This window comes from Dipodomys spectabilis, unplaced genomic scaffold (genome assembly GCF_019054845.1).
Source record: "Dipodomys spectabilis isolate Male_0828 unplaced genomic scaffold, ASM1905484v1 ptg000001l, whole genome shotgun sequence".
Lineage (NCBI taxonomy): Eukaryota > Metazoa > Chordata > Mammalia > Rodentia > Heteromyidae > Dipodomys > Dipodomys spectabilis.
In genome coordinates, this window is record NW_024870678.1 from 17,831,974 (window position 1) to 17,849,409 (window position 17,436).

General features: G+C 35.7%; 1 protein-coding gene across 1 annotated transcript in view; it reads left to right on the forward strand.

Annotated features, from left to right (window-relative positions):
* Lama2 (laminin subunit alpha 2) overlaps positions 1–17,436 on the forward strand; it is a 556,565-nt gene that overhangs the window by 460,780 nt on the left and 78,349 nt on the right. The window contains exon 41 of the mRNA XM_042696100.1: positions 838–976. Coding sequence (XP_042552034.1) covers positions 838–976 — 139 coding nt within the window. The remainder of the gene's footprint in view (positions 1–837; positions 977–17,436) is intronic.

Here is a 17,436-nt window from a genome sequence, read left to right on the forward strand (position 1 = left end):
GACCCAGCAATCCCACTTTTGGGCATTTATCCAAATGATCACAAACAAGACCACACTAAAGCTACCAGCACAACTATGGTTATTGCAGCATTATTTACCATAGCTAAGATAAGGAACCAACCCAGATACCCCTCAGTAGATGAATGGATCAGGAAAATGTGGTATATATGCACAATGGAATTCTATGCCTCCATCAGAAAGAATGCCATTGCCCCATTTGTTAGGAAATGGAAAGACTTGGAAAACTTATATTAAGTGAAGTAAGCCAGGCCCAAAGAAACTTAGGTCCCATGGCTTCCCTTATTTGCAATAACTAGTATATGTCTGAGTCAAGCAGAAAAGGTCAGATAAGTTGATGTTACAACAAAGAATTCTTAGCCCTCCACTAGGGATATGTGAAGCCTGTGAACTATAGTGTATGATTTAACCTCCTGAGGTTTCTTCATCTTCTGTGATGGTGCACTTATTGCTGCGAGATTTTGTGAAATATATTCTATTAATGTGTCACAAGTGCTCTGAAACTTACTGTGTGCTTCCCAAATAATGTTCAGGATTATCTCACCGCAAACACTTACCTGATGTACATACTTGCAAGAGGATTTGGGGGATATAATAAGTTTTCATGACTTACTGGCCATTTTTATAGCAGACTTGTTAAAGAGTGGTAATTTAGATATACAACACAGTAAAATAAGTAGGTATTTCATTATGATTTGTAATTATTCTAATTGGATTAGCCATAACCATGTGGAAACCATATTTAGCATAACTAGATTGTACTTCATTTGAGTTCTAGCTGCTATGAAGTTCTATTTTTTTTTTCATTCAATCTACCAGAATCCTTGATGAGGCTAAAAACATCTCCTTCAATGCCACCGCAGCTTTCAAAGCTTATAGCAACATTAAGGATTACATTGATGAAGCTGAGAAAATTGCCAACGGAGCCAAAGCTTTGGCCCAGGAAGCTACAACACTGGTAAGAAACTGGTAGTATGGTAAGACACTAGTAGAGAAGCCAATCTTAAAAAAATTTCCTAAGCTAAAATTTCAAATTTAAGTGATCTCTAAAAATGCTAGTCAATGAGAATACTCGTCTTGACATATATTTGAAGGTCTCTTTTAAATTTTATCCCAAAATAAATCCTCAATATGCTGTAAGCATAGCAAAACTCTCTTCTCAGTCAGCCACTACTTATCATTGTCAGGGGCCTGAAATCATTACAGATGTCAAGCAGATTTGTGGCATAGCTCACAAAACAAAAACAGGCAAATAAAATACTCCAGGAAGAAATTTATCACCAGGAGTTCACATGTCATCAGTAATAATAAGTGCCTTGAAAATGAACACTACTGTTAATAATCACACTTAGGTTTTGGTGTATATAAAATTTGACCACCCAGTGTACTTTCTACAAAACAGATTATGTATTTCTAAACTATATATTGTAATTTGGTGGACTGAAAATCTCTTTACCTTAGGCTATGGTCATTATTAAAAGTGCGTGTGGAACTAACATTTTAGAGTTTTTGATCCTAAGTTATATCCTATTACTTAATTATCTTCAGGAGTGACAAATCATCACTTTTATGTTAAGCGACATTTTACAAATAAGATGTCCAGTAGTTTCTGGTAACACTATTTTAGGATAAAAGCTATCTCACAAGAGGTAAACTGGGAGGTAAAATGTTCAGAACTATCTTTTTGACATTCTTCATACAGACTCTCCAAATGTGTACTAAAACTTTGGGGTAAGTCCAGTTTGGATATTTGATTTAGATTATAATGTAAATATATGATGGCATTCAAGACACAGATCAATATTATCTTTGCTACAATATTGAAGAAAATATTTGTTAGCTCTTAGTGAGTTAAATGAAAAAAATGTATCCTTATATTGTAACCATGATGACAATATCATATTTTATCTGGAAATACTACCATTTTCCCCTCATAATGAATTCAACTCACACTTTATATTTTGTTTATTTTTTTAATTCAAGATAGTGACAAAAATCATTGCAAAATTTCCCTAGGCACAGTTTTCCTTCCATAGGAGTAGTTTTCAAATCTCACCTAAGTTTTCATCTATTTTCTTATAGACAATATTATATTGTTACAGACCCTAATTTTCAGGTTCACCATTGTCATCTAATCTAATGCTTTTTGCATGATCATCTTCAGCATTTACCTCAATGTCTGGCATAATTTGTTTACTCCTGAGTGAGTGAAGAAATGGGATTCCTTCTGCATTTAGGTACTTGGAGCCTACTTTCAGTCTTCTGTGTCAATGCAAATCTTGAGTCTCATTGCTTCAACTTCATAAATTTCCTCCAAAATGTCATGCTAAAGAGATCTAATTTCAAAGAGATCTAATTTCACTCACATTTAGTAATTTTATAAAATATTACTACATTTTACTCATAGGAAACCTCATTTTCATGATGACTAATAAGTACACAAAGATACTAACAGTAAGAAGTAGCTCCTTACCATTAATGACCTCACCTCATAGTCTAGCCTCAATGATGAGTTCTCAGCCATTCATCTTTATTGTTATTCCTTTCTTTCTTTCCATAAGCTGTGTAAAAATAATCAAATGCCTGAAAAAGTACAATCTAAAGAGAATCACAGTTTTATTCAATGACTAAATATATATTTCTCTCCAATAGTGTATTGGAATATGTTTTGTGGCTTTAATTTTAAGAGGATATTACACTATAGTTATTTATTTTTCTGGAAAAGGAATATATTTGTCTAACATTCAGTTGGGCAATTACCTGGTAACTTGTAAATGTAAGAGCTGGTATTATTGTTAGCATTATAGATAAAGAGAAAAGAGTCAGATTAAGTTTATAACTTATCTATAAAAGTACTCAATGGAAGCAGTAGAAGAGAGTTCTGTAGTCATTTGTGTTTAGCTTTGGAAAGAATGTTTATAATGAATTAGAAAGAAAAAAATAAAAGGAACAAAGGGAGTATGTGCAGCACAGAAAAAAAGACCTAATAGATAAGCAATAAAACAACCAATTACCACTAAGAAAACAAAAAGCATTGAAATAACAGAGGCAAAGACACAATATAAGGTAGAAGTCACCTCTAAGCAAAATGGAGACCATATTTTGGAAACAACTTCATCGTTGGGAGAAAAATGAAGGAGTGGGTAACAAGAAATGTACTCATTACTTTACTTATGTAACTGCAACCCCTCTGTACAATGCCTTTACACCAAAATAAAATTCAAAAAATGTACTTAAGTATACTTATCTCATACAGATAATTAAGAATAAAATTGAAAGAAAACCTGTAATTAGTTCATCCATTATAAGTTAGGAGAGGTTATATTCAATTGCAGCTTATTGTATAGTATTCTTATATAAAGAATAGTAGCTACTAGTCTTTTAATGATAATTTCTTTAACTGTAAGGATGAAATGCTGTTTAAAAACTAAGAAATAATTCAAGAATTAATACTATTTTTCTATAAATGTAAGATAATAAAAGTCCTACATAGTGTTTGTTTCCCTACATTCAATCTCTGTATTTAATATTTCTTTTTGATGAAAGAAGGGGAGAAAAAAGGTGACACATTTTAAATAATGGAATATGGAGATTCATTAACTATAATGTATAAACTTATTTTTGAACCTTCTATTTTGCCTATTGTCTGCCTGTTTTCTGCCAGTACCAGACTGGTTTTCTTCCTATGTTATTTTTCCTTTAGTATCTCCTTTAGCATTATTCTTATTCCTAATAATTTACCCTTGTATTTATTTTTTGTCCCTTTTCTTCATCTTGGAGTTACTCTCATTGACTTAAACTTTCTCTGTCTCCATTTCTGTCTTGTTTATATACCTATCCACAATGTCCCTTAAAACTCTCAGTTGTGTCAACTTTTAGCTAACTCTTCACTAGACATTCATATATATGTAAGCCAGACTAACAAAAGGTTATCCATACAAACAGAACAAATTGAAACTAAAGATGATTAGATAGGTGCTAGATAGATAATAGATGGCATATAGATGCTAGCACATAGATCATAGATTGCATAGATGATTGATTAGGTAGATCCCATCTATATAGGTAATAATTATATATAGATGGTAGACTACATAATTCTAAGGTAGAGATAGATAGATAGATAGATACATAGATAGATAGATAGATAGATTGATTGGTTGATTGATTTTTGAGGCATTAGTTCACATGATTATGGAGGCTGAGTTATTCCACAACTTGCCAGCTAGAAACCCAGGATCGTCAGTAATCTGGTTCAGTTCTAGTTCAAAAGCCTGACAAGGCATCTGTAGTATAAATTCCAGTCACAAAGGCAGAAAAGATGAGATGAGGTTTTCTAGCTCACGTCCTTCAGTCTTTGATTCTGGCTGTTCCCTTGTGGATGAAAAGATGCTCAGACATACCTGGAACCCAGAAACTCCCTCACAGACCCTTCAGTAAGAATGCGTGGTCTGGGCACCCACTGACAAATTGACACAAACTAACCATTACAGTGGCCTTCAATATTTCCCGTATGTTTCCAACTTCAAGTTATTTGCCACAACAAACCCTATTTCTTGGAAGTTGTGATTCCAGAAATTTTTGGTAGGGTATTTTTCATTTGCTTTTAGGAAAACAATATAAAATACAGAGAAATAAAAGGCAATTTGAAATTAATGCATTTTCTCAGTGAAACAATAGTAAGCATAAGTAAAACATAGTCTTCTAAATAACCTGAAGCATGATGAGGATACAGAAAAAGAAATTAATGTTCAAAGTACCGACTCTTGTATTCTAATAACTATGTGAATTGCCCTTGAACACAACTTCTCAGTATTCATTATCAGTATGAAGAGAAGCGAAATCCACAGAAGCCTCAAAAAGATCTCTCTCTTTCTTGGGGTCAAATGTGAAAAGAATAAACTAGATATTTGAAAATTTACTCTTCTGTGGCAGGTCAGGAAATAAATAACGCAATAGGAAGCTCTGAACTACTAAAAAATCTACCCCATTCACTGAACTACCATCACATTTATTTAAAGGAATGTCAGCAAAAATCAAAGAACATGGAGAATAAAGAGACAAGAAGCATCCAAAAAAGGAACTATGAAAGAACTTAAAGATGCATTGTACGGATAATAATTATTAATGCATAGAGTTACAAACCAAAGGACTAAAAAGTTAGAGAGTAGAAACATGAAAAGGAGGCAGTTAAAAGGTTTTTTTTTTTTCAGATTAAACATCAAGTTCAGTTTTAGAAGAATAAAAATAATGGTATTAGAGTTCTCCAGGGAACAAAAACAATAGGACACACACAGTCCTGCATCACCTACTGCTCTGAGAATTGTGGCATTAGGCAATTTACTTATATGAATGTCACAGAACACACTTAAACACACTTGACTATGAGGTTACCATCCACTGTGCAGTCCTCTTTGACAAAAATGGGATATGGCTCATACCTAGATGATACACAGAGACACACAATGGTTGAGAATTAGCCTGGGTGCCAGTGACTTATGCCTGTAACCCTAGCTACTCAAGAAGCTGAGATCTGATCATGGTTCGAGGCCACTCTGGGCAAGAAAGTCTGGGTCCCGAAGTGTTGCTATAGGTCAAGTGGTAGAACACTATCCTTGAGCAAAAAGAAATTCAGCAACAGAGCCCAGAGTCTAAGTTCAAGCTCCAGGAATGACACCAATAACAACAACAATAAACAAACAAACAAACAAAACAAGAAGAAAGGTTGACTCTTGCTGTATAGAATCTGGCAGGTCTAAATTGGGGCAGCCAGCTCTAGCAGACTAGAGACCTAGGAAATGCTTAATGACTATCTGGAACTAAAGACAATTTGGAGGCTCTTAAAAACTGACAGGCCACACTGTGCATTAGTGTCTCCTGCATGTAATCCTAGTAACTTTGGAGGCTGAGCACTGGAGGCTCACAATTTCAGGACAACGTGGGCCAAAATGTTCACTAGTTCCCTTCTCAACTCTCATGTGGCCCAGTGGTATGGACCTGCTATCTCAAACTACATGGGAGGCTGTCATTGGGAGCATTGTGGTTCCAGGCTAGCTGGGAAAGAAAAATCCATGAGACTATGTCACCATAGGAGGGGATTTGGATTTAGGGTGCAAGCTTGTGAACTCAGTAGTAACAATAAGCCTCCAATTAAACAGGTCACAACTCAGGTATGCACATGAGCAGGAAGCAATCGTCTATCATAAAAATAAACATTGAAAAACAATACTATGTATTGTGACTCAGTGGTGTCATGCCAGACTAGTAAGCATAGTGAGTGAGGCCAACCTTAATAGGTTAAAGAAATGGAAGCATGACAGAAAGACAAAGTCAAAGCAAGCCCAACAAAATCATCACCAGGAAATGCAAATTTGCAAGGGGGTGGACCAAGGGGAAAGGGGTAGACAAATGAGGAGAGCTACCTAGGAGAGAATGAAGTCATGAATCCAGTGTATAGACTACAAAATTAAAAGCAGTAAATGGAAAGGGTGGCTTGAAAGGGAGTGAGAATATTGAAAGAGGTGACACTGATCAAGAAGCATTGTATTTATAAACCAAATAGAAAAGAAAGAAAGTGAGAGAGAGAGAGAGAGAGAGAGAGAGAGAGGGAGGGAGGGAGGGAGGAAAGGAGTGAGGGGGGGAGAGAGAAGGAAGGGAAAGAAAGAAAAGAAAGAAAGAAAGAGAGAGAGAGAGAGAAGGAAGGAAGGAAGGAAGGAAAGAAGGAAGGAAGGAAGGAAGGAAGGAAGGAAGGAAGGAAGGAAGGAAGGAAGGAAGGAAGGAAGGAAGGAAGGAAGGATAAAGATTTGGTAAGTACCATAAGTTGAGATGACTTAATAGCCTCCTAGAACTTTATAACAATTAGGTAATTTTTCTATATATCCCATTAGGTAAAATACTCATGAAATAACAGCAATAAATCTATGAATATAAGCAAGTATCAGCAAATTTCAAAGATCCCAAAGGACCCTAGACAACATTGATCATAATGAAGCTAAATCCGAGGTTAATTCCAAAGGACTGATGCACTATTGATGCCCAAAACCAGTTTTAAAAGGACAAAAAACAAACAAAAAAAACCACTTCACCATAATTCAGGAGTCAAAGGAAAAATGGGATTTGAAGTTGCTGAATACTTAATAACAGAATGCACATAAAATTTCACAAATGTTCAGGTGCAAATAAAGTGACGCCTATAGGAAAATTTATCGTTTTAAATAGGGACATTAGGAAAAGCTAAGAGCGAAAACTAATTATCTCGTGTTTCTGTTCAAGAAGTTTGAAAAAGCACAATGAAAGAAATAAATGCAGATGCTGAAATTAATGATGTAGAAAAAAACATTAGACAGGGTTGAGAAAAGCAGAAAGCTGATTCTTAGAGTAAACAGGCAAATAAACAGAAATGACAAAAATAATCAAGCAAACAAAGAGAGATACACACATATGAACTGGTTAAGAGTAGAAGGGATACCATAATTCTGCATATTCTATAGGCTGAAAAATCAATAGAAATGTACTAGAGAACTTGAGCAGATTCATTTAAAATGAATTTAATTACTGAGATGAAATGACCATTAAGTCTATATCAAAATTTATTCAAAACAAAATAGTAAACCTGAGTAGATTCATAACCATTAAATGAATCAAACAGTATGTAATAACACAGTCCAATAAAAACCAAGGATCTATTAAGTAAAACATTTACCCCCACCAAATTTAGAAGAAGAAAAAAAGAGCAGAAAAAGCTGCTCTAATCCTTACAGAAATACCTGTAAAAAGCAACATTACCAAGAAAAACTACAGGTCCATCCTTTAAATAGAAATGTGGAACTTTAAATAAAATCTTATCAAATTATATCCAAATAGCACAGTTTAAAGAGCAATACAACACAAAGTTGATTAATTCTGGATATTGATAAGAGAGTTCAAGTGTTTAAATTTGCTTCTATTCTCATCTGAGGCTTGCATTATTTCTTTATTAAATCGGTATTTTAACTAAAATGCAGGTACTAAGGCATTTTTTAAAGCAGTCCTAATAAAAAGAGAGTAGTTTAAAATGGACCAGGGGAGGAAATCTTTTGCACCAATAAGAGTTTCTACATTTCCTTATTTCATTTTTAGAGTCATCATAGATACACATTTCTTTTCATTGCAAAGAAGCCCTCATAATTTTAAGCAACAAGCCCCTGACCTAACTGGGCTCACTTCTGAAGGCACACCCCAAGGGCATTGACCTTCAAAAAGCTCTCAATTAGTACTTCTCCCAGTCTGTCTTCAGTAATAATATGCCATCATGGATGTCACTAGTGTCAGCATTGTCTTTTAAATTTCTGCCATGATGAATGAGATGTATTTCACTTAGAGCAGTTCCCATCACAATTCCTCCCTAGGAATTTCCAGGACAGTTGCTTCACCACATTTACACTCTTTACTGGTTTTGTGTTTACTTTATTGTGGTAGTACTGAAGTTTGAACTCAAGACTTGGTGCTTACCAGGTAGGCACTCTACCACTTGAGCCACATTCCCAGCCTTCTTTACTGTTTCTTTTTAACTTGACACAAATGTTCTTAGAGCTTTGCTTGCCATTCCATGAATGATGGGTTCTACACATACAAGATGAAGTGATTTGTGCCCTCATTTTTCTTACTTCTTGTACTTGTGAAAGTCTGATGCTCTCTCTGTCAGTTAATAAATGACAGAACAGAGCCCTGTGAATCTTCCTATGGTCTGAGTAAACATTATGGCATTTGTAATTACTATATGTTGAGGAATAAAGCCATGTATTCTCTTCAGTATGCCCTATTTAAATTTGCTTTTCTGTAATTGGATGAACCAAAATACCTTAAGAACACTAAAAGGTGATTTTACAGCCTTTATTTTCTACAGAAGTGGCTTTGCTATTAGACTATCTATTGTTTGCAAAGCTTATAATAAAGTGCAGTGTCAGCCAAGTTGCAAACTTTATTCACTTATATTCTGTATTTTATGTCAGCCATTTCTTGCTAGAAATTCAGATAGTAATTTAGCTCCTTGTTAATATCTGTAATTTTGTAATTTACATTTTATACAGTGTAGTGTTAGTGGGAATGTGATATGAAATCATACTTGATATCACAGTTGAGTGTGTCACAAAATGGTGAGCATTTTTCCTCTTCATTAGCAACTCAGCAATTTATATAAGTACTAAATGATTCCCACAATAGCAAAAACAAAAATGTCAGTAGAACATCAGCTTCATAGAAAAATATTGTCTGTGTATAAAAAGGATCTGCATTAACCCACTCAACGCGGTATCACACTCACTTGCGTCAATAATTAAATAATAGTCTCTTGGAAGCAGAGAAGCAAGTTCTAGTTTATGACACAGCATTAGATGTATTTAAAATTTCAGGGCTTGAAACATGTAGTCACAGGGTTTGTATCACGGTCACAAATGCTCCTTGGGATGGTTCTGTGACACAATGTAAGTTTGAACTAATATCCTTCAAGGCATCAATGATGGTGGTACCATTCTGGCTATTACTTAAGACTTCACCTGGCAATAGAATAACAGGGAAGTGAGACCATCCTATCACGTTGGCCTTGATTCTGGACATTATCTAGATAGAAAACTAAGATTGTCTCCATGACTTTTACGCAAAATCAAGACATGGCATAGTGATCACTTATACAACTTCTCATGTGCAGCTGCAGGCCGCAATCCAGCCTCATTGTGAAAGGTCGGTGCTTTCCGTGGGGGCTGGAAAAGTTATAGATCACATACTTTACTGGGAGAAATCTAAGGATTACTTGGTGTTTCCATCAAACTAAAGCTTCACAGTCACAGTCTCAGTCACAAGTTCCAGTTCTCATAAGCAATTTGGCTGGTTTTGTACTTCATCCTTGAGTCTCCTTTGTGTGCTCAGTTGGATCCAGTCGTCCACAGACTCACCAATCCCTCAGGATCCTAGGATACCCTGAGCAATGTCAGGAAGCTGCAGTTTTTCGACAGACTTCTGACCATGGACATCTTTTTTGAGTTGTTTCTTGGCTCATATCTGCTTCACTCTTCCATTTTAGTAACCTGAGGTACTTTAAACATGGAGTTTATATGACACCATATACTTAAATGGATACAAAGTAATTTCTTTTTTTTAAAACTGTATATAATCTTTATAATAGTTGCAAAAGCTGCTCGCGTCCACTATATGCAATGGGAAATACAGACAACAGGGAGGACATGATATAGACAGTCTTTAATGCTCATTTCCTATATAGAGAACAGGAGCTGTTTATCACATCTCCATATTCCCCTACTTTACCTTGTTATACTAAAATAAATCACTGCTAAAACGTTTTAAAATGTGTATAATCCCACTAATCACAAGTAATTATAATATTTTGGTATGTTTGCCCATACCCTTTCTTCTACAAGTACTTTTTGCACAAAGGGGGGTGATTTTTCATAATTACCTTTTAATTTAATATGTTAATTAGCATCATGCACACATTTTTAAGGTTTTTTATTAGCTTTTAGTAGTTATACAAAGGAATTACCCTTCCACATGTCAATTCATAAGGTGGTCCATATTACCTGTCTCTTCAGTCTCTCCCATCTCTCCCAACCCAACCCTACCCATCAACTTTCCTAGTTTCATAAGAGGTGCATTGAATATTTTAGAAAAATAGTTTCAAAAATTGTATTTTCAAATGTAAACTGGGCTAGATTCCACCATTTTGTCTGAGAATTTGCTTTACTATAATGAGAACATTACCTCTGAACTTTGATAGTAGTCTAACACAGCAAAATATAGGCTCTTCTGATTTGTATATTACATAAACACAATGAAATTAATCGCTAACTTTACATATATCCTGTACATTTAAAACACTGAAAATATTTTAAATTTGAAGTCATGCAAGCTAACATATGACCTTGGCAAATGAATCCCTCTGAAAGTATGTAAAATTTGTCTTCTAAAATAAGTTATTTTGTAAAGAGGAAATGTTGGATAATTAAACCATACTGATAAATTGTCAGTTACCATTCCCCTTAAAGAAAAACAAAAACAAACATTCTGCGTGTCTTCTTAGAGGCAACTCTCTCAATTAATTCAAAAAATGTGTCTCTAAGATTACTTGAGGACCATTATAGAAGTAGCTGGAAAAAATAATATGAAGTCGCTTGTTTAGAAGAATATCTGGGAGGGGGAGGGGCAGCTCAGTGTTACCAACCTGATAAGCTGTGACTTACCTTAGATTCCTCCTTTACATCTGGCTTTCCCAACAGAACCTCCTCTGACAACGATGCTCTCCTCACAGCAGTGGTCATTTTTCTTTATAAGTGACTTTTCATTTGTTTCTCCACTCCATCCCAATACCATCAGGAAAGTATAGAAGTCAGAGCTGACTTGAAACATCTAAAATATTTTGTTGTGTAAATTAATATATTCTTCATCTCCTAATTTTACACTTCCATAACAGTCACTGTATTTACCAAATAATAGGAAGAAGAAAACTAATACAAATTAGAATGCAATTGAGTACCAAGCCCTCTGATAAACTTTCAATCTTTATAGCTTTATTTTTTCCTGTACGCTTTCAACTCTGTCTTAAACTATTTCTCTAAATTAGTATCAGCTAATAATGCATACTGAAACTTACATATAATAATGAATTCTATGTTGTATATCATTTTTATCATTTATGTGTGCACATAAATATATTGCATGTATTGCACAGAAAATATTCACACATTTATTTTTTAAAGCTTCAAAAAAGCAGGAAACAAAATATCTTGCGATACTTTGTTACAGACCTTGTTTGTATTTCACATACATTGTAGACAAAGTGCCAAACATGAGATGCAGTGCTTATGAATATTTATGAAGTATAATTAGCTTGGAAAATGCTGCTTCATCGCCTCTCCTGATTCTGATGCTGTGCTCCAGTAACCACTAAGGCTTGTTGGAAGAAGGTCCCTCCAAATCCCAATGAGTCGAAACAGTTCTGTTCATCCATGAGATGCTAGTATTTTCCATTCCCTTGTCAGATGCAAAGCTTTGTTCCAAGCCTGGATTCTTGGCAGATTGTTTATAACTGACAATTGTATGCCATTCGATCTTCACTTTAATATTTGGGAGTGCATCTGGAGACACTGCAGCCTGATTTCTTTCAAATCTCGTACATCCAGACCTCTCAGTTCTACAGACCTTGTCTGAGGTTGACATTCTCTTCTTCCTACCTATTTTCCCAACAACCAACTATAGATTCTTTGTGCCCATACAGTTGCCTTAACTATCCTTATTAATGTCACCTCTAAATGTGTAATATTCTTCTATTCTGAAACCATCAGTGGCTGGAAAGCCCATTGTCTTGTTTCCTTAGTCTGATATTCAGCCCTTCTAGAAACTGAGGCTATCCACCTACTACATTCAAAATCCAATGCATCCACTACCTACTGTGAACTCTGCAGTCCTATGGAGCTTAAATACTTGTTTTCCTTTCTTCACATCAAAATCCCACTATCTCTCTGCCCAGTCTTAAATGGTTTCCACTCTCATTCCTATGTACCCATATATTCCTCCAATCCTCTGATATCTGAGCACACAATGGGTGACTAAGAATCCAGGGAGAAATCTTTGCCTTCCGAAAGAGCAGGGTATACAAAGTGTGTGGAAACAAAAAATCAACAATATGCAGAAGTGGAAAAAAAGATAGAAAATAGCAGTGGGAGGTGTCAGTGAATAGAGCTCACTCTTGTTGGGTGAAGACTGAAGGGTGAAATGAAGGATCAAAAAGAGACTCAGAAAAACTTAGAAAGGAACAGAAAAGGTAAAAGCATTTACAGGAAGTGAAGGATATTAAGAAAACACTATATGCCAACCAACATTGAATTGCTTTGACACTGTCAACTATTTGCTTCTGTATGTTCACTCTTAGAGGGAAAAAAAGCATAAGCACCTGCAGAGTTGCACAGAAAGAGCCATAGAAACTACGAAAATAGCCAAAACTAGGGAAAGTGAGGGGAGGAGTTGGGTTTTGAGTGATGGGGGAGAATAATGAAAAGGGAGATATCGATCAAGGTACATTGTACTTGAATGGTAAACCCTGTGTATAACCCCTTAAAGATAATAGAAATATAAAATTGTCCAAAAAGTATAACAGCCAAAACTCAAAACTACCCTGAATGTCCATCAAGTGACAAATGTGTAAATGTCATTGTGGCATAGCCTTATAAGGAAATATTACTAATAAAAAGAGATACACACACATATGCATATACACAGCCAACATGGATAAATGTCAGAATATATTGAGTTAAAGAAGACATACGAAAAAATACATTTTGATTTCATTTATATAAAATTGTATAAAGTGAAAACTTGTGAAAATAAGATGTTTCCATCTGGAGATGGAGAGATGATAAGGGAGCAAAACAGTGAATGATTAAAAGGAAATGGTGTGTACGCTCTACTTTGTTGTGGTGCTTTTATGGCTAGACATATGTTCAAACTTCAAATTAAGAATGCTAAGGATGTGCAGTTGGTGCCAATTATCTCAATAACTTCTGACAGGTATTTAGAAGTAAAAGTAAATAAGTAGTGGTCATGACTGATCAAAATCCATCAACAATATCCATGGCTCACACTTTAACCTCTTTCCATGTTAGCTGATCTTTCTCCTTCCCTCTCCCTCCCATCCATTTTCTTTAATTTTCTATTGCACAGCAAGTCAACACTCTCCCACCTTTAATACTCTGCTTGCATTTTTATATGCACAATTAGCTTTAACATTATGGATTTTTTTAATTGTGACCCAGGTTGTGCTGTTATAAAAACACTCTGAAGCTATAGATAAAACTGTTATTTTTTTAAGTTTTATCTAAGTGACCCATATCATCTTGATGATTCAGGGTTGCCATTTTGAATTATCAATTCTAATTATTTTCCTACACCAGTATCAGCATCTAGGAAGAACTACACTCTCCAAACTGTCTCACATTTGTAAGCCTTGAAATTTCTCCTTTCTACTTTTACTTTTTTCTGCTGTCCAAACAGATTGTTCACGTTCACTCTACGTCACTCTGTGCATATCTAATCTTTACCCCTTCTTTCCAATTTCCTATCAAATTCATTTCATTCATAAAATGTGTAAGCAAGGGAACAAATGTGTATGAATTGAACCAAGTACAGAATGTAACTTGGAAACTTGGACTTATTTTTCAGTAAAATGTCTTAACTTTATGCCATTCTTAAATACGTTTATTATTTTTAAGTAGTTGTACAAAGGAGTTGCCATTCACCAAAGTAGTTTATGAATACAGTGAGCCTTGATCAGTGTCACCTCTTTCAACATTCACACCCCCGCCTCCCATCCCACCCCTTCCTCCATTTTTTCTTAATTTTTAGGTTATATATTGGTTTTTTGCCATTTAAGAAAGCAGCTCATATATGCACTACATCTTGAGCCGTGCCATCCCTTCACTATCTTCCACCCCCTTCAACCCTCTCCTTCCCTTATTTTTCTCCAGTCTGTAGTATATGCAATGAATTCTTGCCTGCATTCTCTCCTCTTCCCCTTTCATTCTTCTACCCCTCCCCTCTCAGCCCCCCCTCCCCTCTTGCAATTACTCATTTCCTGATACTTATTTTGTTAGCCTTTGAGTTGGTCTTTCTAAAGAATTATACTATTTGAGCTTTCCATAGGGTCTGTTACATTTTAGTTAATTCATTTGTAATCACTTGCTTACCTCCCAGTACCATAGCCAAGATACAAAATCAGCACAGATTTCCCTCTGGACAAATGGATCCAGAAAATGTGGTATTTATACACAATGGAATTCTACTCTTCGTTCAGAAAGAATATTATACTGTTCTTAAGGAAATGGAAAGACTCAGAAAAAATTATATTAAGTGAAGTAAGCCAGACTCAGAGAAACGCAGGTTGCATGGTTTCCCTCATTCGTGGTAGCTAGAATGTGCCTATGCATCTACATGTAAACACACTGGGTGGTATGCCATTCAGTTTTTTAAAGTTTTTTTTGTGTGTGTGAAAATACTGTACAGAGGGGTTACAATTACATGGGCAAAATAATGAGTACATTTCTTATCAAGCATTGTTGCCTCCTCCTTTGTTTCCCCTTCCCATCTTATCCTCCCCCTTGCCCTCCCACCCAATCCTCCCCGCCCCCCCACCCCGCACCAATATGTATTCAAATTTTTTTTTCTTTTATGTGATTGTTTCTAACACATTTATAAGATTATTTCTTTGTTCCTTTGTATGCCATTCATTTTTTTTTATTTTGGGTCTGGCCATAGGCCTGAACTCTGGGCCTGGCTCTTCAGCTCAAGGCTAGCGCTCTACCACTTGAGCCACAGCATCACTTCCGGCTTTTTTTTTCTGCTTATGTGGTGATGAGGAATCGAACCCAGGGCCTCATGCATGCAAGGCAAGTGCTCTACCCCTGAGCTACCTTCCCAGCCCCTGTAGGCCATTCATTTTTATACTAACCTTTTTTTCCAAAATAAATGACACTAACTAGGATAAATGAGGACTAACTGTACTCATTCTCAGATAAAACGTGAGTCCAAGAATTCTTGTTTTCCTCATAAAACACTGTCAATTTTTCATAGAATGATTTTCCAAGGTAGTCTTTTGTAAAAAACTATGCTCCATATCTTTCTACTTACGCAGATATCTTTCTTTCTTTTCCTTCCTCCCTTCCTTCCTCCCTTCCTTCCTTCCTTCTTTCCTTCCTTCCTCCCCTCCCTCTCTCTCTCTCTCGCTCACTCACTCTCTCTCTCTCTCTTTGATTGTCGGCATTCCTGGAGCTGAACTCAGGTTCTTACTTGTTAAAAAAGAGCTCTACCATTTGAGCCATGCCTCCATCTCTGCTTTTTTGCTGATTTTGGAAATGCAATAGATTGAAACTACAATCCTGAACTACAGTCCTCTAGATCAGGTGTAAGATACCATATATATGGGTATATGACCTTGTGCCAATGTTTCTAATAAGTCTTTTTGTTGATATCATAAAGTTATCTAAAGTCAATTCCTCTTATGAGAAATAGAATATAAAAAAAGAAGCTTGGATATACATCAATGGTATGGTAGAGTACTTGCCTAGCATGTCAGAGAATCTGTGCCCAGTACCACATACACATACATACAAAGTTGGAGTAATACATTAAAATAAATTGCATCATGGAAGCACCAGGTTCTGTAATCTTTTCTAGCTTAATGCTCAGATGACATGACTGATTAGCACAATGTTAGTAGGCACAGCAGATGTCTTTGAAGAATGTCATGTCTGGGATTAAACCAAGCTCAGATTTATAACTTCAGCAATATGCATTACCATTCACCAGCTCACTTGCACCCTGAAATGCTTTTCCAATTTAAAATTTACACATAAGACTCTATTTGATTTATCTGTTGGTATATATGCATTATGTAATGATTGCTAGGGAGCAAACACTATTAAAATGGATAACTAGACAGCCAAGTTAAATGATCCTTTTCCCCTTCTATTATCTCTGTGTCACCTCTATTAATCTAAGCCTCGCAAATGCATCTTTGCTGGAGATGATTGTGGCTATGAGACTGTCATTTAGAAGTCTGTGTGTTGGGGCTTTGAGATTCATTTCAAAAGAGCAGTTCTGGGCACTAGTGGTGTACATTTGTAATCCTAGCTATTCAGGAGGCTATCCGAAGGTGATGGTTCAAAGCTAGCCCAGGCAGGAATATCTGTAAAATTCTTAACTCTATTTAACTACCAATAAGCTAGAAATGGAGCTGTGGCTCAAAGTGGTAGAGCACTATCCTTGAGCACAAAAGTTGAGGAACAATATTCAGGCACATGTGCATGTATGCGCGCACACACACACACATACACACACACACACACACACACACACACACACACACACACACACACACCAAGAGAGTAATATTTTTCTGTTTTAATACCAAGGGAATATATCAAGTTGGATGAGATGTACATTGCTATAAAAATTAGTGATTGCCAGGCCCAAAGAAACATAGGTCCCATGGTTTCCCTTATTTGCAATAACTAGTATAAATCTAGGATAATCTTACCAGATATGCAGAAAAGGTAAAAAGCTATGTACATATGACCACATAAGATGATGTTAAGCGAAATGAATCCCAAGATATGGAGACAGAGGGTTTTTCTTCGTTGCTGTTGTTTTTAATGTACTATGTGATTTTTTTTTGTTTCTTTTCTATGTTCTTTCCCCTATTGTATAACCCCTGTGTATTAGATTCCGGTGCCCTGCATTTTGTATGTATATTTTTCTAATTTAGAGAGGGGAAGGAAAATAACAAAATGCTGAAACAAGAAAACAGATTGCCCCATTATAACAATGAGATGTAGAATACATCATGTTGAAAACCAACTTTACAACTTCGGGGTTGGG